Below are 23,623 nucleotides of genomic sequence, written 5' to 3' on the forward strand. Positions count from 1 at the left end.
AAGCCTGTGGCTTCAGGGAGACACCTGGGAATGAAAGAAGAACCCAGAGTTCATTCACCTGGCTGGCTTTCTGAACACCATTCCTGCAGCTGAGAGCCTTCCTGGACCAACACTCATAGACTCCAGAATCTTCTGAAGGCTCTGGAGACCTCAGAAGTATCTACCCTTCTTCACATCAGGTCCGGAGAGAGCCGAGTCAGAATGCCTGCCATGCAGAGTCTTGGTATGACCATGCTGTTCGTGCAGCAAAATTCTGACCACTGTAAGGCTGAAAACAAGGAGAGGACTGGATCCTCCCATAGGTCTCAGCTTTGCCAAGAATGGTAGCATCTGTGTACACTAGCTGAGTATACTGTAAACTGGGATTGGGTTATCACCTCTTAAGAATGTTCCTATGAAACAAAAAAACTTCTTTTCCCTCTTATAATGCTAAGCATTTTATTTTTATTCTGTTTAATTATGGGTGTGTATATGGGGTAGTATGTGCGCGTGAGATGAGCCCAGATAAACCCTGAGACTGGAATCACAAGCAGTTGTGAACTGCCTGACACTGATGCCCCTCCTTTATTTTTCAAAGCCAAAAATTCCATATGGATCTCTGTGTTGTGACCACAGCCCTGCAATGATTTCCAGTAACCAGGACCTGACCTTAGACGACACCTGCCTTAATGCTAGTTTGTGTTGGAACCCAAACCGTATGACTCAGCTCTGGTCAGAACTGCCAAACCAGCTGATGCCAATAAACATCTGCCAAACACGCCAACATCTATTTACTTTTAGCCCCTCCTACGGCTTTGAACTACTTTCCAGAATCTCCACACCATTTTCTTTATCACATATATTACTAACTTAAAATTTTTGGTGGTTTAAATGAGAATGGCCCCAGAGGCTCATAGATAGCTGAGCAAAATTAACCATAGGAAATAGCAGGGTGGGGCTTAGAGATGGTCTTGACCTCTTTTGGATGGAGGAATGACAGAGAGATGTGTGTGTGTGTGTGTGTGTGTGTGTGTGTGTGTGTGTGTGAGAGAGAGAGAGAGAGAGAGAGAGAGAGAGAGAGAGGTCACTTCTCTGCCATTTCTCTGTTCATGTTCTTACCCCAATATCTGACTCCTGAGTTTTTATTGATAAAGAATAATTAGATAAATGCTTTCTGGTGTCCAGCTCAGGGCATGAGGTCACAAGGTAGTCACTTGCTCCTGGCTTTGCAGCCCCATAAGCTGCTGCCATTGCTGGCTTTTCTTCCTCCTTCCTTGGGCCTCTGAGCAAGCCTGTGATTTTCCTGTTGCAGCCTCTCTAAACAGCCTCCAGCTGCCGCCCATCCCTAGCCTCAAACTCCACAGGTGCCTGGGCTCCAAATGCCACTGGAGTTAGCTGCTCACCAGCAGCTGGCACTGTACTGTGTCCTCACTTCCTGCAACGTGTGCTTCCTCTCTATGTCCCCCTGTCTGCTTTTCAAGTGGCTGGCTCCCTCTCCCTGTGGGTTTCAGATTTCCTCTAGACCCCCTCTTTGGGCCACTGTCACACCAAGTCAGTATCCTTGATACCCACTTGAGCTTCTACTGATGCAGCCCCCACCACACACTCTTAGAACCCAGCTACACGAAAGCAGCTGCAGCTGCCCTTAGCCGGGCCATGAACCACATATTCTCCGCCAGTTGTGCGGTGTGGTGACAGCCAGCCTCACACTTTCCTGTCATCATCATCAGATCTGGTGCGACACCTCCTGGGTATTTTTTTTTTAATTTAATGTCTTTATTGACTCATTGGGAGTTTCATATCATGGACCCTAATTCTGCTCTGTTCACCTGGGAATTCTTAAGGGAAAAATTAGTTGTTTTTTTTTTTAAAGTTTTTTTCCCCCCATGTTAAGAATGGGGAACAATATCACAATGCAGGGAGTTAGATCTCTGTATAGTTCTACAAAAGATAGTTTGAAAATGGAACATTAAAATGAAAGAATAATCAACATATCTGAGATTAACATAATGTCAATTATAATCACTATCAGTTTGGTAATTCATATTTTATCCTTAAAGTTGTTTGATATCAGTGCCAAATACAAAAAGTGACTGGTAAGATATTAATACTTAGAAAGACCTACTAATGGAACTAGGAAAAATATTCACACACAGACAGAGGAGTTTAGAGCAGAACCCTACTGTACCACTGAATTATATAACTGAAGAGGAGTAGCCCAAGTTTATTAGAAAAACAAGATTATACAAAGCCCAAAAGAAGCCTTCACTGGCTTTTTACAGAGACTGACTTCAACTGTAAATAGAATGATATCAGATCTAAAAATTAGACAAACACTAATTGAATCCATGGCTTTTAAAAACGCTAATTCAGAATGTAAAAAGGTGATTAGGCCTTTAAAGGCAAGATCAGTATCAATGGATGAGTGGACCATAAAAACAGGTGATACTGGATCTCACACTTATGATGATACTTGGACAGGAGAAGTGAGTTCTAAAAATTTTAAGAAAAATCAAAAGGTTAGATGTTTTAATTGTGGTAAACCAGATCATCTGAAAAGGGACTGTAGGCAAGGCATTCTTAAGAACAATGCTTTTTCTAGAGACAATCCAAATAGAAGGCCCTAGCCTTCTGGAATATGCAGAAGGCACGGCAAAGGCCAGCACTGGACTAACGAGTGCAGATCAACATGGGGCAGGGGCAAGGTAAATCTTGCAGGTACCTGTGTCAAATTTGGTTCAATCATCCCTGTTGCATGGGGGCAACTCCTCCACAGGGCAATTAAGAGACTTAATTGCCTGTTGTGAAAAACCATACTGCTGTGGATGACAGAATTGCCTCATTTGATAAAACAAAACTTACAGGAGAGAGCATAAAACAAGTATTTTGGCAACTGTCTATAGATGATGAAAGACCAAAGTTAAATATACAAATAAGGCCTGGTGGTGGTGGCACATGCACTCTATACTAGCACTCAGGAGGTAGTGGCAGGTGGATCTCTGTGAGTTTGAGGCCAGCCTGGTCTAAAAGAGCTAGTTCCGGAATAGAACCCAAAGCTACAAAGAAACCCTCAAAAAACAAACAAACAAACCACAAAACAAATAAATGGCACTGAAATTGAGAGTAGGCATAGGTTTGGTAGACACAGAGACAGATTTAATAATAATTGCACCAAAATCTTGGTATTCAAATTAGCCTCTTTAGGTGGTAAATGTTCAGCTTCTAGGGATTGGAACTTTATCTCATATAAAACAGAGTGCAAGAGAAGTCAAGTGTACAGGGCCAGAAGGAAGGATAGGAAAATTAAAGCCATACATGGCTAACATAGCAATAAATTTATGAAGACATGATGTTACAGCAATGAAAAACCCAGATTAACATTCCTCCAATCTCAGAAACAAACCATAGTATGCTTCTGAGAAAAATATTAAAAAGCATTATCAAGAATGGTCACTGAGTATTCAGGCTGTATATAAGCAGGGCATGACAGCAGCTGATCTTTCAAAGGTACCAACAGCCCTAACTTTAAAATGGTTAACTAACAAGCCTGTCTGGGTGAAACAATGGCTTCTGACATCATAGAAATTATAGGCATTAGAACAGAGGGTATAGAAGCAGTTAAATGCTCAACATATTGAAAAATAAACCAGTCCTTGGAATTCTCCTATATTTGTCATTAAAAAGAAATCTGGAAAATGGAGAATGGCAACAGATCAAAGAGCTATTAATGAGGTCATTCAGTCAATGGGCTCTTTACAGCCTGGAATTCCCTTGCCTTCTCTATTACCTAAAGGATGGTCTATTTTAATGACTGATGGAAAAGACTGCTTTTTAACTATACCTTTACAAGAACAGGATAGAGAAAAGTTTGCCTTCACAGTGCCTACTTTTAATAATTCCCAGCCTGTTAAGAGATATCAGTGGAAAATTCTTCCACAAGGGGTGTTAAACAGCCCTACCTCTGCCAATATTTTGTCAAACAGTCATTGGAAACAATTCATAAACAGTTTCCTCAATCTATATTTGATGTTATATGGATGATATTTTACTAGCTGATTCAAATATAAATACTTTAAAGAATATGTTTGAAAAAGTAAGGAAAATTTTGCCTTGTTAGGGATTACAAGTTGCTTCTGAAACAAATACAGACAGGAGATTCTATTAAATACCTAGGATACAAGAGGTTTACAAAAATTCAACCATAGAAAGTACAAATCATGAGAGAACAATTGTGAACTCTTGATGATTTTCAAAAATTGCAGGGAGATATTAAATGGCTATGGCCCACATCTGGACTGACAACTCAAGAGCTCGGTAATTTATTTTAAACCTTTAAAGGTGACAAGGATTTAAATAGTCCAAGAAAACTATCAGCTGAGGCTGACAGAGAATTGGCTTTGGTACAAAAAAATACAGGATGTACATGTGGATCATTTGGATCCAGAGCTTGATCACATTATGATTATTTTACCTTCTATGCATTCCCCTATAGGAATTTTAATTCAGAGAGAAGATAATATCTTAGGATGTATATTTTTACCACATAAACAGAGTAAAATATTAAAGACCTATGTAGAAAAGATTTCTGAATTGATTTTGAAAGAAAAATTAAGACTTTGCCAATTAGTAGGAATAGACCCAGTAGAAATTGTGGTGCCTTTTACTAATGCTGAAATTGTCTAAAAATGGACAGAAAATGAACACTGGAAAAGAGTTTGTAGTAATTTTTGGAGGGGAGTAGTGTAGGAGAGTCTTTTTTTTTTTTGAGGATTTATACAAAATTGTATTGTGTTTTATTTTCAATTTGGGTTTTTAATTTTAAATTGACCTTTTAACTTAACCTTAAGTGATTTTCTCTGAAGTCTAAATTGAAACAAAAATCCGTGCAACTTGGATATAGCAATGTTTAAAGTAGGCTCTGCCAATTATTGACAGAGGCTACATAATTAACCTCTGGTACCCTCAGCCTTCTCGTCTATAAAATGTAGATCATAGCACCACCTTGTAGAATACTTTGGAAGTCATCCAGAAAGCCACAAGAGATGCCTAGGACAGAGGAAACACTCAGCGCTTCATCCATCCATCCCACACATCTGGAATAGGTCAAGCTGCGATGTTCACTCTTCACTTGCCTTGTATCTGTGCTCTTGGCCGTTTCTACCACCACAGTGCTAGAATCCATGGCCACCTCCTAGTCCACTGCAGTCATGTGACTGACATAGGCAAATGGGCTATATGTTTTGCTTTCATTGGTTGAATAAAGAGACTGCCTTGGCCTTTTGATAGGACAGCCTTTAGATGGGCATGATAGACAGAACAGAATGCTGGGAGAAAGGAGGCAGGGTCAGAGAGAGCCGCCATGGAGCCAGCCACCAGGTCAGACATGTTGAATCTTTCCCGGTAAGCCATGACATCGTAGTGAAATACAGATTAATAGAAATGGGTTAATCAAGATGTGAGAGTTAGCCAATAAGTGGCTAGAAATAATGGGCCAGGCAGTGATTTAAATGAATACAGTTTGTGTGTTGTTATTTCGGGGATTAAGCTAGCCGGGTGGCAGGATGCGGCCTGTTGCTCCTCTTACAAAAGGGGACAGATTAGCAACAAATATAACAAAGCAAGAGACTTCAGTTTATAAAGAGAACTCATTGGATCCTTCCTCACATTGAACAGGGTCCACCAATTTCAGGAGCCCCTACATTCTATACTGATGCAAATAAGTTAGGAAATGCAGGTTATAAGTCAGGAAATTTAAATAAAGTGGCTAAATTCCTTATGATTCTGTTTAAAAGTCACAATTCTATGCTATTCTAATGATATTATTAGATTTTTCAGACCCTCTTAATATAGTTACTTACTCTCAATATGCAAAAAGGGTTATTTTACATATTGAAACTGCTGAACTTATTCCAAATGATTCAGAATTAACTTTGTTATTTATTCAATTAAAAGAAATAATCAGAGAAATTATCTCTTAGATACACATATCAGATCCCATACAGGTCTACCAGGCAGGTTCTTTAGCACAAGGTAATGATGAAATTGATCAGCTATTGGTAGTAAATGCTCCAGAAGCCTCAGAACTTCAAAGAAACATCATGCTAATAACAAGGATTTGAAGAAAGATTTTTCTATCACTTGGTAACAAGCAAAGAAAATTATAGGGAAATGTCCTACTTGTTCTTTGTATAACCAAACTCCACTATCTGCAGGAAGTAACCTAAAGGGTACTCAAAGAAATGAAATTTGGCCAATGGCTGTGTTTCATTTTATAGAGTTTGGAAAATTAAAATATGTTCATATAGCATGGATACATATTCAGGATTTCAATAGGCAACTGCTTTAAGTTCTGAAAAGGCTAATTCTGTAATTACACATTTATTAGAAGTTCTGGTCATTATGGGGATACTTGTACATATTAATTGACAATGCTCCAGCATATGTCTCTAGTAATACAAAACAGGTCTTTCATATTACAATATAAAGCATATTACAGGTATATCACACAATCCTACAGGGCAAGCAGTTATAGAAAGATCTAATTACATTCTAAAAAATATGCTTAATAAATCGAAAGGGGAAATAAAGACCCCCACAGATAGATTGCACAATACTTTATTAACTTTAAAATTTTTAAACACTAATGAGAAAGGAATGACAGCTGCAGAGAGACACTGGATAATAGAAAAAAACTACCGTATTAAATCAGCCTATATACTTTAAAGATGTTTTGACCTCAGAATGGAAACCAGGACATGTGTTATATTGGGAAAGAGGTTTTGCTTTTGTTTCCACAGGAGAAGAAAAGCTATGGATATCATCAAAGTTGATAAAGATTAGATACAGACAGGAGAGACCTCTTCATTAGAAGAGGTAACAGTTCATCAAACAGTGTGACCATTCAATACAAACTAATTTATGTTTTTTTTTTTTTTTTTTTGGTTTATCGAGACAGGCTTTGGAGCCTGTCCTGGAACTAGCTCTTGTAGACCAGGCTGGCCTCAAACTCACAGAGATCCTCCTGCCTCTGTCTCCAGAGTGCTGGGATTAAAGGTGTGCACCACCACCTCATGGCACAAACTAATTTATAAGACTAACAAGTACCTTTCATTTGATCACATATGACTTGCCAAAAAGGGAAACTCCCCAAAGTCAGTGTTAAGGCAGGGTTTTGTTTTTGTTTTTCCAGGAGAATGAAGGCATCCAACTAAGGAATCTGAAGACCACTGGAATATGAGACATCTGAAGAAAAAAGGATGAATCAACCAGCAGAAGCTCCCCCCAAAAAGAGTAAAATGGACTAATAGTATATCACATTTCCAACAGGATAAAATTTCATAAATCTTCCCAAATGTTTGTTTCTGCTGTTCTCTACAAACATGTAATACAAATGGTCTTTTTGCAGTCCCAGTTCAATTAAAAATTAAAGCTGGCTTTGGAGTTGGAGCATGGCTCTCTCTCCTTCTCTAAGTCCAAGCATGCTTGTTAAAGGAAAATCCAAAATCTCTGTCACACTGTCACAACAGCCACCTGGTATGGGACAGAAGAAAAACCAAAATTAAGGGGCTAGTCTATTGCCACTAACTTTATAATCCTTTGGTTTTATTTTGACACGTTAAAGCTTTTCTTAAGGTATAAATATCTCAAAATTTACAAGATTAATATGTATATATGTATTCAAACTTTCTGTCATGATGTTATGGGCATAGAGAATACTAACTAATTCTAGAAAAAGGCTTCATCTAGCTTCTTGTACATGATTTCAGGCTTGAGTCTCTATCAGACAACTAGGAATTAAGTTTGTATACTCCAGATGTTCTTAATTAATTGTGGCCCTTTAACTTCTCTGAGATCTGCTGCATATGACATTTAAAATGTTTAATTTTTTGCAGTGAATGTGACCATTTCTAACAATGACCTTTGAACTCTCCAAACTGAAAGATGGGGGCCCCATAACAATGATTCCCCTGGATTGTGGTAAGGTCGCTAAGCTGACAAATACCATCCAAAGATCAGCTTTGGACTACTAACTGTTCCTAGGTGAGATGGTCCAACTTCATGCACCACTCCAGCCAGGACTTCAGATAAGCCCTATACTTTCCCATTACATGGAGACTGGCAACAAATGACACAGCTAGCCCTCCCAAGACTTGACCATTATCTCTATTTTCTCAGGGTCCTCTAGAGATGCTGTTGTCCCCTGGACAACTGGAAGCAATATAGAATACATAACACCCACATTCCCAAGAGGTGGGGTGGGTGGTTTTTGATCATTCAATGAGTTATGGATATTTATCATTATTTAGGGGGTTGTTATTGGTAATGGTCAGGAAAAAAGCTAAATAAAGGAGGTTAGATTCAAGAATCCCATTCTGAAAACAAAACGGGAAATATAGAAATGATAGAATAAAAGGGGGTAGATTATTGAATCTACTTTTAAGCTAAAATGCAACTACTGGTTTTAAATATTTTACACTGGCATGGATTTTTGTATACTGATTCAAATTTAAGGCTATTTTTGTTATACTGTATATATGTTTCTACTTTTGTTTAAGGTATTTTTGTATATTGATACAAATTTAAGATTATTTTTGTTAGAACATACTATGTATATGTTTCTATTCTATGTCTAAGGTATTATACCTGTGCAGCTCATGTAACAATTTAATATAAATTTCTAGTTCTTGAAAGTTATTATTACAAGCTATTTAGGATAATAAAGAAATGCAGGTTAGTAGTTAGTCACCTATAACAAGCAAACTTGTAGTCATGTTAGGTAAGTTTTCAAGGTCAACAGTTATATTTTAGATAGGTGGTCTTCAAACACTTCAGAGATCTACAGAATATGGCATTTAAAATGTTTTAACACCATAAGGCTTTTCATGACAATGAGACACATCTGCTCCTGGCAGCATCAATTTACTTCAAAAGGGAATGGTGGGCATTGAAGAACCTCCATATGGAGTTGCTTTCTTTGTAGCCAAAGTTAGCAACTAGGCAAAGAAACTGCCCTTGCCTCAACTGCTGACAGTATGCTGACCAAGTTGGACATGCAAGAGACAAAGACTGCTGAACTTTGCCAAGACAAGTTGGGACAGTCCTTCAAAATTCCTGTTTCACAGAAAAGTCTGTCAGATATTCTAGTCCTGAGGTCAAAGATGGATGCCCCAATGTTACAGAGGAACCTTCAGTGACTGTCCAGGCAGTCAGCTGTTTCTGTCATTTCTATAATTTTGGAAGTTGTTTGCTCTGCACTTTCTGTTTACTCAAATAATATTTTATCCTTCTTGGGTCTCTGATGGAGATTGAAGACTAGATAGTTATAGTTTTACAGTTTTCCTTGTTACCAAATTAAGAAAAAAAAGAAACTCAAAAAACAAAGTATATAAGGTTGACAGACATAAAAGTTTAAATTGTTTATCTAAAAAAATGTTTTGAGGTCTGAAAAAATAGTTTTAGGTTGGTAATACAAGTTAGGATAGAAAGTGAATTAGATACAAAACTTTGACCGAACCAAGATAGGATAGATAATGAAGTATTTTCTCTAAATTTGCCAAGAGCAAATGGACTGAGCATTGTGGCTGTAGTTCTTACCTGATAATTGTTCTTACTGTATACAGTTTTTCTGTGTCAGAGTTAAAACCTTTATTTAGACAAAAGGGGGAAATATCGTGTGATATTTTGATAATATTCTGATGCTCTCAAGACTGCCAATAAAATTTGCTCTGAATCAGAGAGCAAATCAGCTATTGAATCAACTACTAGCTGACCAAAATTAACTACAGAGGTTTTGGAGAACCGAGAACAGAGAGATACAAGAGTAGTAGGGTGGGGCTTTGAGAGGGTCTGGGCCTTTTTGGATAAAGGAACCAGAGAGAGAGAGAAAGAGAGGCGGGGGTGACTGGTTGTTTCTGCACTACTTCTCTAATCATTCGGGTTCTTACCCTGATATCTGACTCCCGAGTTTTTATTAATAAAGAATAATTAGATAAACACTTCAGATAAGGATGTGAGCTCTCAGCTACTCCTCTCTACAATGCCTGTCTTCCTGCTGCCATGTTTCCTGCCATGATAGCTATTGATTATAATCCTTTGAAACTGTAGTCCTAATAAATGCTTTCTTTTATAAGCTGCCTTGGTTATGACATGTACATAGTAAGAGAAAAGTAACCAAGACATAAGTTGTCCCAGGAAGGGGGCTATTGCTGCAATAGATAGAGCTGAGCAATCTGCTTTTGGGGGTATGTGAAAGACTCTGAGACTTTGGAGTAGAAAAGCAGGTAAATGCTGTAAGTGGAGTTTCCTGGGCCATCCTCACATCCTCACAGGAGCTTGGAAGAGAGTGGTGCTGATAGCCATGAGGCACAAGAGGTTTCAGAGGGGAGCAATGTTACCAACTGAACTAGATAGCACTTAGAATATCTTGGCAATAACGTACGGCTTTTTGCCCCTGTTCTACAAATTTATCTGAGTAAGTTGAAAATGCTGCCCACCTAAGCTTCCAAGTTGTAAAAAGAAAAGTCCTGAGGAATTTCCTGCTTGAAAAATCAACAAAGGCCATTGTGTGACGCTGTGAACGTGAAGCTTGGATTGCACAGGAGATCCCAAGTTGTTGGAGATGCCAGATCCATGAGACATCTACTAAGGAGAGTTGTAGACAGTGACTAGAACCAGTGCAAGAGAGAGAGGTGTGCTGCTGTCAGCAAAACTGGAAGGTGGGAGTGAAAATTCCTGAAAAGAAGCTGGTTTTGCAAGTGAACCAGGAAACAAACACACAAAAACCAAAAACTCCTGGACGAAGTCTGTGTCTGTAGAGACTGGGACTGACTGGAATCTCAGAATTGTGGAGAGATTGGAACTTTGTAGCTTCAGAGGCTAATTATTGTGAGCTAATTCTAGCCTTCTGGAACAGCCGTTCCTGACCTATTCCGTATCTGAACTAACACCTGGTGATAATAAATAAAAACCTCTTAGAAGCTACTAACTTAGCAAAACACTTGCTTCCACCAATCTAAGTTAATGTCATCAGATAACATCTTGGGCCTACAGAGTAGACAGACACCTCCTCCCATCTTGTACCCACCTCTCTGATGCACCCACCATCTTAAACTTGCCTTATTTATAATTTTCTTTGTTCTGTGAAACTGTACCTCCCCTCACCCCCCCCCAAAATAACCCTTCTATGTTGGAACATGGAATTTGGGGTAACCTAAATCTATGTTCCTGGGTCATGGTCACTTAAATGACTCCAGAATAAAATATCTTTTGTTCCCTTTAAGATGAGAGCTGTGGTTTTACATCAACAAAGGGAAGAATTGCCCTGCTAGGTTTCAGTCTTGCTTTGGTCCAGTATTTCCTCACTTTGCTGCAATTCCTCCCTTTTGGAATGGTATTGTCTTGTGCCATTTTATGCTGGAAATACGTGATTTGCTTTTTGCTTTTGTAAGAGGTTAAACAGTTAAGAGATTGCCTTGAGTCTCAGAAGACACTTTGGACTTTTAAACAGTTGAGACTGAAAGAATATGGGGACTTCGGAAGTTGGACTAAATACATTTTGCATTATAATGTGATCCCAAGCCTATGGAGCCCAGGGAATGAATATAGTAATTTGAATGAAAATAATCCCATGGGTTCCTCTGTTTGAATATTTGGTCCCCAGCTTTACAGAAGTATTTGGGAATGACTAGGAGGTATGGCCTTGTTGGAGGAAGTATGTCACTGCCTTGAAGGTTTCAAAAGCAAAACAACATTCCCAGTTAGCTCTGTCTCATAGTTATGTCTCAAGATGTGAGCTCTCAACTACTGCTCCCAGGCCATTCCTGCCTATCTGTTGCCATGCTTTCTGCCATGATGATCATGGGCTTTAACTCTCTCAAACTGTGAGGCCCAAATAAATGCTTTTTTCTATAAGTTGCAATAGAAAAGTAACCAAAACAACAACAACAAAAAATCCAGGTAAATATGGAGCATGGGTGTGGTGCTGGAGGAATGAATGGCTCAGAGATGGTTAAGAGCACTGGCTGCTCTTCTAGAGGACCCAGGTTCAATTCCCACAGCCAACTTATTTGTAATATAACTCCAGCTCAAGGGATCTGACAAGTTCTTCTAGCCTCTGCAGGCACCAGGCATGCATCTGGCCCACACATACATGTAGGAATAACACCCATACACAGGAAATAAAAATAAATATTTTCTTTTAAAATGATATTTTAAAAAAAGTATAAGCAGGCCTGTTGGCATAGTCCTATATTCCAGTTAGAGGATGATGTAGCAGTATGGCAATTCAAGGCTAGCTGGGCTGTAGGGGAGTTCAAAGGCCCTAGGCAACTTAAGAGACCCTGTCTCAAAATAAAATGTAAAAGAGGGCTTGGAAAGTATTCTCAGAGGTGGAGCACCATGCTCACCCTTAAATTAAGCCTTAGTACCAAAATAAAAATAAAAATAAATAAACAAAAAAGAACCTAAAGGCTAACTGTGAGAAAAACAAGTGCCTCTTTGTGGGCCTTGAGGTTTCAAAAGCCTTCATCAGGCCCAGTCTCTCTCTCTCTCTCTCTCTCTCTCTCTCTCTCTCTCTCTCTCTCTCTCTCTCTCTCTCTCGGCACTGAATCTTCTGGAAGTGGAGTTACAGATGGTTGTTAGCTGCCACATGGGTGCTGGGAACTGACCCCAGGTCCTCTAGAAGAGGAGCAGTCAGTGCTCTTAACTGTTGAGTCATCTAAGCAGCCCCATGTTTTCATTATTTTCTAGTCTATTGACTTTCAGCATCCTTGGATCCCTTCCGTAATAGAATTAGGCTCACAGTCTCCCTTCCTCCCAGCAGAGGACATCAATACTACTGTCAGTTGGCTTTTCTAGGGCCACTCTGAAGACGATGCTGACAGACAGAATGTTCATATAGCACCCTTGGATATTGAAGTGTGTGACTATTATCAGACAGATGCAAGAGCAGGAGACAGTGCAGCTGTGCCCACTGGAGGCATCTTCACAGGCCTCACACTACTATCTGAGAGCTATAGATAGGAAGCCCCCTGTGCTGGCTAGTTTTATGTCAAGTTGACAGAAGCTAAAGTCATCTGAGAAGAGGGAACCTCAATTGAGAAAATGCATCTATAAGAGCTGTAGGCAAGCATGTAGATCACTGTCTTAACTAGTGATTGATGTGGGAGGGTCCAGCCCACAGCAGGAGGTGTCATCCCTGGGCAGGTGGTCTCGGGTCTCTAAGAAAGCAAGCTGAACAAGCCAGCACCCTCCACAGCCTTTGTTGGCATCAGCTCCTGCCTTCAGGTTCCTGCCCTGTAAACCCCTTCCTCCCCAAGTTGTGGCGTTTTATCACAGCAATACTAACCCTAACTAGGGCAGCCAGTTGCTACTTTTACCAGATAGGTAGGCTAGTTAAGGGAGAAGGGGCTCTGATCCTGATTTCTGATATTTCTAGAGTTTGCTCTGAGCATAAAACCCTAGGATATGCCATGTGCTCACAGAGGAAGAGGACAGTACAGTTTTGGGATACACCGGCTTCAGAGGCAGGCCCAGGAGAGGTATTTTTCCAATGATATCACAGCCTTATTTCTTGTTCCATCCCATTTGTCTTTTTTTTTAAGTTATAAGAAATTATAAACCGCAAAAAAGCACAGAGAATAATCATGCCAATGTGTTCATCATGCAGCTTTAATAATTATCAGCTCATGATAAAAATGTTGTGTGTGTAGGTGATGTAACCACTCTATCACTGATCCATCAGCCTGGCTAATGCCTGGTCTTGTTTTTCTCTCTCTCTCTGAAATGGTTTCTCACAGTGTAGCCCTGAAATCACAGAGATCCATCTGCCTCTATCTCCCTCTTAAGATGTACACCATCACACTGGGCTTAGTTTTACCTGTATTTTATCTGCTTTTACCAAGACAGCATCATTATCATCATTTGTCATCATTATCATCACCACCCAGACAGGGTCTCTGTACCTTAGCCTGGCCTGGAACTTGCTATTTAGCTAGCTGGCCTTAAACTTTTGGTGATCTTCCTGCCCCATTCCCTCTGACCTCCATAGGCATGCAATCCTCCCCAGAAAATACATACATAAATAAATAAACAAGCCCTATTCCAATGCAAGCACTTCTAGTTAGAGAGATTTGAAAGTAAGAAGGGGGATTACTGGGAAGAAAGGACTGGGAATAAGAGGACAATAAGGGGACAGGATCAAAGTACATATTGTGAAACAAAGAATTAGTGGCTTAAGAACACTTTAGTATTTATTTATTTATTTATTGGTTTGTTCATTTGTTTGTTTTGAGACAGGGTCTGTGGTAGTTTGAATGAGAATGGTTCCCATAGGCTCACATATATAAATGTCTGGTTCCTAGCTGGTGAAACAGATTGGTGAAGAGCTACAAGGTGTGGCCATGTTGGAGGAGGAGTGTCATTGGGGTGCTCTTTGAAGTTACAAAAGCCTTCATCAGGCTTGGTCTCTCTCTGCCTGATGCTTGTGGATAAGATATGATCTCTCAGCTACTGTTCCAACTCCATGCCTGCCTGCCTTGTTGCTGTCATGTTCCTCTGATAGCCATAGACTAACCCCCTGAAACTATAATCAAGCCCCCAGTTAATGCTTTCTTGTATAAGTTTTCTTGACCATGGTGTCTCTTCACAGCAATAAAAAAGTAGCCAAGACAGGGTCTCATGTAGCCTAGGGTGGCCCTTGAATTCCTGACCCTCCAGTATCCATCTCCCAAGTGCTAGGTTACTGGGTATACCACCACACCAAGATTATTTATTTTTATTTAAAGATTTTTAAACACTACTTTTAACCATGTGTATGGGTATGTAAGTATGCACATGTAAACAGGTGCCCAAGGAAGCCAAAGGTGGTAGACACCCCTGGAGCTGAGTTACAGGGAGCTGGGAATTGAACTCTGGTCTTCTGGAGGGCAGTGCATACTCTTAAGTACTGGGCCATCTCCCAAGCCCATTTTCCAGTCAGGGTCTTACTCTGTAGGCCAGGTAGGCCCAGGACTCAATATGCAGCCCAGGCCTACCATAGACTCCTAGCAATCCTTCTGTCCTGGCTTCCCAACCTCTGAGATTATAAACTACCACAGGCACTACAATTTTGTTTTTAGAGTATTATGACTTTATAATTCTTAAAATTCCTGAGGTATAGATAATTTAACAGGTGTATATATGTGTATTACTGGTATACAATAAACATAAAAGTATATTGGGGTTAGGGTATAGCTCATGGAAGAGTACATAACTAGCAAGAGTTGGGTTTAATCATCAGCACTGCAAACACATGAGTAAATAAATAAATGTACTATATATGACTATTCATGACAGCTAAAAACTGAAACACCAAAACCCCCAGAAGATAAATGGGTAAACAAAAGATGGTATAACAGTGATGGAATGGTCTTCTATTTTAATAAAATACTGAAACAGACTAAATATGAATATTGAAGCCAACATAAATGACAGGTATGTATGATATCTAATAGTTGACAAAGGACAGAGATATGGGCTACTAATAGGCTTCATTTGGGAATGAAAATTTCTAAAATTCATTGTGCGGATAGCTATAGAACTCTATGAATATAATAAAAACCAATGCTTTTTTTTTTTTACTTTAAATGGGGTGAGCTGTATGGTGTGTGAATCATATTTTAATAAGCAAAGCATACTGAATGAATAATTTTCACATATCCTCTCTTGGATACAATAATTCTTTTAGCACTTATAAACATCACTCTAAAATCCAAATGAGTGCCCTGTTTGCAAGGCCAATTCTGTACTGCCTTCCCTTGTGAATACTGGTCTCTTATATCAAACACCCAGTATATAGGAGGCTTTAACGTTAGTTCCATGTTAGAATAACAACCTCTGTTGTCAAGTCAGTAGCAAGCCAGGGCCTTGCCTTTACAGTTGTGGGCATGACAGAAGCCATCTGAGTCCCTGCTTCTGGGGGAGAAGAGTGAAGACAGCCTTTAGAAAGCCAGAGCTGAGGGAGAGCCCTCATTTACAACCAAACAGGAAATAGGTGTTGCTGCCCACAAAACGCCAATCACCCTCCTCAAAGAACCTTTTCAGGCTGGGTGTTTATTTTTACTTTTTAAATTACATCTACAAAGATTTTTATAGTTACTTTCAAATTCCTTCAGCAGCTATGGATTTTGATCTGCTCCTGACTAAGAAAGGAGCCCTGAGATGAGACACTGGAAGAAATGGAGTTTACAGCAACCACTTGGAAAGCACCACTATTGGTAAGAACTTCCGGGTAGGTAAGGTAAAAAGTTCTGCTTGCACAGATATTTTCTACTGTCTGCATTCAAAATATCTTTTTTTATTACTAGCACAGCTGCTAAGTATAGGTAGGTGTGTGCCTATTTAGAAGCCATAGGAAAACTCAAAGAGAAACTCTAAAAGCCCCCCTTGTTGAGAACATGATACATTCACCCCAAAACGCTCCCTCAGGCTCCACCCACCAAACAGTCATTGCCAGAAGTGAGAGAACGGGTGTGTTAATGACCAAGAGCACCCGTTTCCTTGCATGCATCTTCCAAAAACTGAAAACACAGCAGTTATTCGTACCAGAGAGGAAGGCACACTCAGAAGAGAACTTACCTGTGCTTCTCAAGGAAAGCTTGGCTAATTCAAAGCTGAGCACACCATCTTTATTTTCCAAGAACCCCTGAATGCAGCTTACAAGGGAATCTTTACCAAGTCACTGATCCAGTCCAGATAAGGAACACCAAAAAGTCAGGGGAAAATTAACACTTCATTCAATCTTCAATGTAAAATGATTACTTTTTAAAGTAAGTGCGGGCAAGAGCTCCCCCTAGAAGGCCAGCCCTAAACCATGCCAGCAACTTTCAGAAGGTGGAGCAAGAGGGCACTGGCAGGAAAAGACTAGAACTCAGCACTGGCAATACCAAGATGGGCTCTACACAAAGCCACATTCGAGGAGGCCTCTTTCCAACTGGGGAAGACAGCAGCAGCAGATGTCAAAATGCTCACTAACCATCTGAAAACTTCTGTTTCCTGGCTTTGAGCAACAGCTTGGCACTCAACTGTACTGTCCCCATAATAAGATCAGTATGAAAACCATCTAAACTCCAATTATTAAGTGAGTTTAAAAGAACCAAGTCCAGTGGTTCACAATCTGACAACGGGTGGAGTCGCAGCCCAGCCATGAAGAGTAGATACTGCTCTTGCAAAGGGCTGGCATTTTGTTTCCAGTACACACATCCTGTGGCTCAGAAATGCCTGTTAACTCCGGTACCAGAATATTCAACACTTCTGGCCTCCTCAAGCACCCACGCACATATGTACATACCTACACACATACCCATAATTCCAAATAAAATAAAGCCTTAAAAATTCTAACAAACATCTATGACACCCAACTGAAAAGGGTAGGGAGGGAGAGGGAGGTTAATTGTGCTGACTGAAGCCCAGGCCCAACCTTCCTGGGATCTTGGAAGTCATCTAAAGCCCTGCTTATCTCACTCTAAATAATTAGTGGCAGAATGCCTACATAACTCCCACTCCTGAGAGGCACACCCCGTGTATTTCCCCTTTCCTCTATGGGTGAGCACAGACACTTCTAAAACAGACTCAGAAATTGTAAGGGAAACTTGAAGCTTTGGCATGTGTATTCATTTTATGTATGTGTGTATAATATCATATATAATGCTATAACATTTTCAAATGTTTTATATAAATTGAACTATGAAGTATGCAAATTTCTAAAATTTCTTAAATAACAAAATTTCCACAGAATTTACCAGTTGCATGATCAACAGCGCCTCCCTTTCCCTTCCCATTTTCCCCTCTCTGTGTCTGTCTAATTTATTTTTTCCAATGTTTTAAGACAAGGGCTTCTGTAGCTCAGGCTGGATCCAAGACTTGAACACACTACATGACCCCAACACAACATGGCCCCAATTACCATAAATTGCAATCTTTTTGCCTTATTTCCTGAACACTAGGACTGTAGGTGTGCAGTCACAATGTCCTGAATGCCAGGACTGCAGGTGTACAGTCACAATGTCCTGAACAAGCAGGACTATAGGTGTACAGTCACAATGTCCTGAATGCCAGGACTGCAGGTGTACAGTCACAATGTCCTGAATGCCAGGACTGCAGGTGTACAGTCACAATGTCCTGAATGCCAGGACTGCAGGTGTACAGTCACAATGTCCTGAATGCCAGGACTGCAGGTGTACAGTCACAATGTCCTGAATGCCAGGACTGCAGGTGTGCAGTCACAATGTTCTGAATGCCAGGACTATAGGTGTACAGTCACAATGTCCTGAATCAGGACTGTAGGTGTGCAGTCACAATGTCCTGAACGCCAGGACTGCAGGTGTGCAGTCACAATGTCCTGAATGCCAGGACTGCAGGTGTGCAGTCACAATGTCCTGAATGCCAGGACTGCAGGTGTGCAGTCACAATGTCCTGAATGCCAGGACTGTAGGTGTGCAATCACAATTTCCTAAATGCCAGGATTTTAGGCGTGTAATCACAATGTTCTGAATGCTAGGATTGTAGGTGTGCAGTCATAATGTTCTGCAGCTCATTTCTTTTCACCACTGCCAATTATGCCACAGAGTACAGGCACCACAGTTTATTTATTTATTAAGGAATTACTTATTATTTAGATTATTATTATTATTAAGGAATTATTTATTATGGAATATTTGGGTTTCCTCTAGTTTTTGGTTATTACAAATAAAGTTGCTATAAAATACTAAAAATATTTGTATATCAGATATTTATGTGACCCTTGGTTTTCATTCCTTTTGTTGAGGAATATAATTGCTGAGTGGTATAACCAGTACAGATTTAGCTTTGTTATAAAGTGTCAAAACTAGCCGGGCGGTGGTGGCTCACGCCTTTAATCCCAGCACTTGGGAGGCAGAGGCAGGCGGATCTCTGTGAGTTCGAGGCCAGCCTGGTCTACAAGAGCTAGTTCCAGGACAGGCTCCAAAACCACAGAGAGAAACCCTGTCTCGAAAAACCAAAAAAAAAAAAAAAAAAAAAAGAAAGTGTCAAAACTATTTCCCAAAGTAGCTAAATCATCTTATATAGCCAGCAGCAACACCACAGAGTTCTGGGCTTTCATCTCTTTTCCAGTGATTACTAGCTCTAAACATCTTTTCATGTGTTACCTGATACATGCAAATTATCTCTGGTGAAATGTCTCTTTGAGTCATTTGACTATTTTCTAATTGAACTACTTATCAATGCCTCTGTAGTTAAGTTTTGAGAGTTCTTAAATTTTGTTTTGTTTCTTTTCTTTTTTTCTTTCTCTTTTTTTTTTGAGATAGCATTTCTATGTGTAGCCCTAAGTAGACCAGGCTGGTCTGGAACTCACAGATTTGACTCTGTAGACCAGGCTGGTCTGGAACTCACAGATTTGACTGCCTCTACCTCCCAAGTGCTGGGATTAAAAGTGTGTGTGTGTGTGTGTGTGTGTGTGTGTGTGTGTGTGTGTGTGTGTGTGTATGTGTCACTACTGCCTGGAGCTTGTAAATAATTTTATGTGTTTCCAGTATGTAGCTTGCCTCTTTATCCTTTTATTTAAAGATAAAATCTATGTAGTCCCAGCCTTGCCTGAAACAGGGTGGCCTTGAATTCAAGAGATTCACCTGCAATACACATAGGCAAAACACTCAAACACATAAAATAAATAAATCTTAAAGAAGATTAAAAAATGGTACTGATATTGTCCAATTTATTAATTTTTCTTTTCATGAATTATATTTTTAATATCAAGTCTAAAAACCTTTGTTGAACCCTTGGAGACAGATTCTCCTACTTTTTTTTCCTAAAAAATTTATACTTTTATTTATTTTTAATTAAAAAAATTTTTCATGTGTATGGCTGTTTTATACCTTGTGTGCCTAATGTCTGAGGAGTCCAGGGGAGGGCATCAGATCTCCTGGAACTGGAGCTACAGCTGATGCCACATGGGTGCTGGGAATCAAACCCAGGTCCTCTGCAAGAGCAGTCACTGCTCTTTACAGCTGAGCTGTTTCTACATTTTATATCTTACATTTAGATCTGTGCTCCACACTGAGGTGAATTTCGTATGCCATGTGAAGTTCATACTGAAGTTTGTTTTTACTTATGGCTGGCCATGTATGTCAGAACTACTTGTTAGAAAGGCCACACTTCTAAGGCCACACACTAAGGCCTTTGCATACTTAAAAATCAGCTGACTCTTTATATGCTTTGATTTTGGGTTCTGAAGCTACACTCCTAGCCTTTTCACTATTCAGGCCTCCAGCAGAACGCCTGAGGGCCATGCTGAAGTAGCAAGTCTTAACACTGGGCACAGTGTTTCCTTCCACTCTATGCTTTTCCAAAACCGTTACATCTGTTCTGTAATTTTTTTTTTTTTTTTTTTTTGGTTTTTCGAGACAGGGTCTCTCTGTAGCTTTGGCACCTGTCCCAGAACTAGCTCTTGTAGACCAGGCTGGCCTCGAACTCCCAGAGATCCGCCTGCCTCTGCCTCCTGAGTGCTGGGATTAAAGGCGTGCGCCACCACCGCCAGGCTCTGTTCTGTAATTTTTGTCTCTTATAAATTCCATAACATCTTTATGTGTATGTATGTGTGTGAAGTTATTTTACACTGTGGTAGATACAAATAATAGTGTTCATAGCAGTATTGTTTTTAATAGTCAGAACCTAGAAACAACCTTATCCTCTCTGAGGAGTGAATGGGGGTGGGGTGAGGGGAAAGTGGAGTGGGGAGCAGGAGGAAGGGAGGGAGTGGGAACTGGAATTAGTAGGTAAAATGAGAAAAGATTGTTTTAAAATAAAAAAAGATACATACAATATAAAATTTACCATTTTAACCTTTCTTGCTCTTTTTGGGTTATCTTCCTGTGTTTCCAGAGAAGTCTTGAACTCCTGAACTAAGAGATTCTTAGGCCTCAGCCTCCCAAGGAGGTAGGACTACAGGTGAGAGTCACTGTGCTTGGTTCCCCTCTAATCACTAAAAAGATTTTAAAATTTTTATTTTATTTTGTATGTATGAGTGTTTTGTCTGCATTTAGGTATGAACACCATGTGCAAAGGTCGGAAGAAGTTGCTGGATCCCCTGGAATTGGAGTTACAGATGGTTCTGAGCTACCATGTCAGCACCAGGAACTAAACCCAAGCCTTTTGTAAAAGCAACAAGTGCTTTTAATTGCTGAGCCATCTCTCTAGCTTCCATTTAAACTACCTTTAAAGCACACAATTCAGCAAAAGTAATTATATTGACAATGCATATAATATAAATATCTATATTTCCAAACCTTTCCCATCACACAAACCTTTCTAATAATCTGGAGGCAGTAACTCTATGTTCTGCTCCCCGAGTCACTATTAATCTTTATTTTCTGACTCTATGAACTTACATATTCTAGATAGTTCATGTAAGTGGGATAATAATAGTATTTGTCCTTTTGTGACTTTATTATTATCCCACCAGCAATGCTTCCAGGAGGCAGCTCTCTCTTTCCGCTATGTTTTGTGGCTACACTGGGTCCTAAGGCTAATTGCCCCTACAAACCTCCAGCCAGTCCTCCTGTCTCTGCATCTCATCTTGCTGCAGAGTGCTGGAGTCAAAGACACCACCACTGCACTCATATCTTGTTTTCCCAGGTTCTGGGAATTTAACTTGGGTCATCAAGCTTGCAAGCAAAGCATTTTCTTATTGCCGAGTCCTCCCCACAGCCCATGTCAGAGCATGTGTCAAAATCTCGGCCACATATCAGCTTCACTCCTACTTCCTTCATTTCTTTTAAATACCACATCACATTTTACTATACATATATGCCGCATTTTATTTATCTGCTCATTTGCTTACTGGCACTTATTTGTACCTTTGGACTATTGGGAATGATGTTGCTGTGGACACTGGTTTACAAAAATGGTTTATACAAGAACACGTGCTGCAATAATTAGGTATAAAGAAAGAGTGAACAAGTTTTTATCAATACATTTAAGACAAGTAAACTACTATCTAGGAAAAAATACCAAAACGACTCATTTAAAAGAAAAAAATAGAAAATATCTTAAAAAGTTAATTAAGTATATTAAAAAAAGTCTCCACAAATAAAACACTAGAATCAAATGACTTGGCAAGTATAGATATTCATATGATTCTAACCTCTTCAAAAGATGAAAGGAGCTGGAAATGGATGCACAAGCCTTTAACACCAGCAGAAGCAGGTAAATTTCTGTGAGTTGAGGTCAGCCTGGCCTACATAGTATGTTCCAGGTCAGCCAAGGCTGTATAGTAAGACTTTGTCTCAATAATACAACAATGCAGCACAACAATAACATAGATGGGAAAAAAAATCCTCCTCAAATTCTTCTTACTAAAAGTTAGTTCAGGTCAGTTACGGTACTTGCTGCCAAGCCTGATTTTCCTACAAAGCCCAAGTTTGATCCCCTGTGACCTTGTGGTGGAAAGAGAGAACTGAGTCCTTAAAGTTTGTCTATGACTCTCTCTCTCTCCTCTCTCTCTCTCTCTCTCTCTCTCTCTCTCTCTCTCTCTCACACACACACACACACACTAAAATGTAATAAAAGTGTAAATGATTAATTTAGTTTAGCCTTGACATCAAAACCAACACAAGGATAGGGAAGAAAAATTATTGGACATTCTTAGATGCAAATCAAGCAGATACTAGCAAACTTAATCTAATTATGTATAAACTAAGGAAAGGTGTGTGTCACCACCGCCTGGCATGCATGTCCCACTTTTTACGTTGAGTGCCAAGGATGCAAATCCAGGTCCCCATGCTCGTGCAGCAAGCCCTGCACTCACTGAGCATCTCTCCAACCCCTAGAACAACATCCACGTGCTACTCAGTCTTACACCAAGAATCCTCAAAGGCAAGGCATCATGGTACCATTCAGTTGCCACTGACTCCAAAAGAGTGAATTTAGTCTTCACTAAATCCATACAGTGAAGTTCAAAAGCATTTCTTACCTGAATTTTGATGGGCCAGGTGAAATTACTGACATAAACAAAGAAAGTAATGTTTGGATGGTTGCGAAAATCAAATTTCTCATTAGAGAAGCTATCTTTGTATTCCTTGATGTTGGTTTTTGAAACAACGGGCATCTCTTCTCCAGTCTGGGTTCCAGCTAAAAGGAAGCAAAGAATGAAAATAAAGACTCTTTATTTTTTCTTCTAGATTAGAATCCCAGCACCCACACAACAGCTCACAGTCACCTGTTATTTCAGTTCTAGGGCACCCAACACCCTCTTCTGAGCTCCATAGGCACCAGACACAGTGATGCACAGACATGCATGTAAGCAAAACATTTATACACATAAAACAGGCACTGACATTCACTCTGCACTTAACACTTTATGTCCTTTGTATTTCTTCTTCACATTGTGACATGTGAAAATGCTTCAGGCCTCTGTACCTCCATCACTATCAGGAATGTCCTCAAGTAATCATTCAGTCCTTCTTTCTGTTACCAGCCAACACTGCATTCAGGACCCTAACTAGTATAACATTGTTTCTACATGGTCTCACATTTTATATACTTCATTGGCCAAGAACATGAGTATATGTAGATTCTAAATAAATAAATAATTTCTTTGAGAATGATTAAATTTCAAGCACTACAACAAATA

General features: G+C 39.7%; 1 protein-coding gene across 2 annotated transcripts in view; it reads right to left on the minus strand.

The window, feature by feature from the left end:
- Atrn (attractin) overlaps positions 1 to 23,623 on the minus strand; it is a 140,481-nt gene that overhangs the window by 24,335 nt on the left and 92,523 nt on the right. The window contains exons 24-25 of one of the 2 annotated variants that reach the window (XM_057780245.1): positions 22,964 to 23,121; positions 7,021 to 7,509 (exon numbers count right to left, since the gene is read on the minus strand). In XM_057780245.1, coding sequence (XP_057636228.1) covers positions 7,489 to 7,509; positions 22,964 to 23,121 — 179 coding nt within the window. In that variant the 3' untranslated portion in view covers positions 7,021 to 7,488. Of the gene's footprint in view, positions 1 to 7,020; positions 7,510 to 22,963; positions 23,122 to 23,623 lie in introns of those variants that run through there. The other variant, XM_057780243.1, reaches the window with a different exon arrangement.

This window comes from Chionomys nivalis, chromosome 9 (genome assembly GCF_950005125.1).
Source record: "Chionomys nivalis chromosome 9, mChiNiv1.1, whole genome shotgun sequence".
Classification (NCBI taxonomy): Eukaryota; Metazoa; Chordata; class Mammalia; order Rodentia; family Cricetidae; genus Chionomys; species Chionomys nivalis.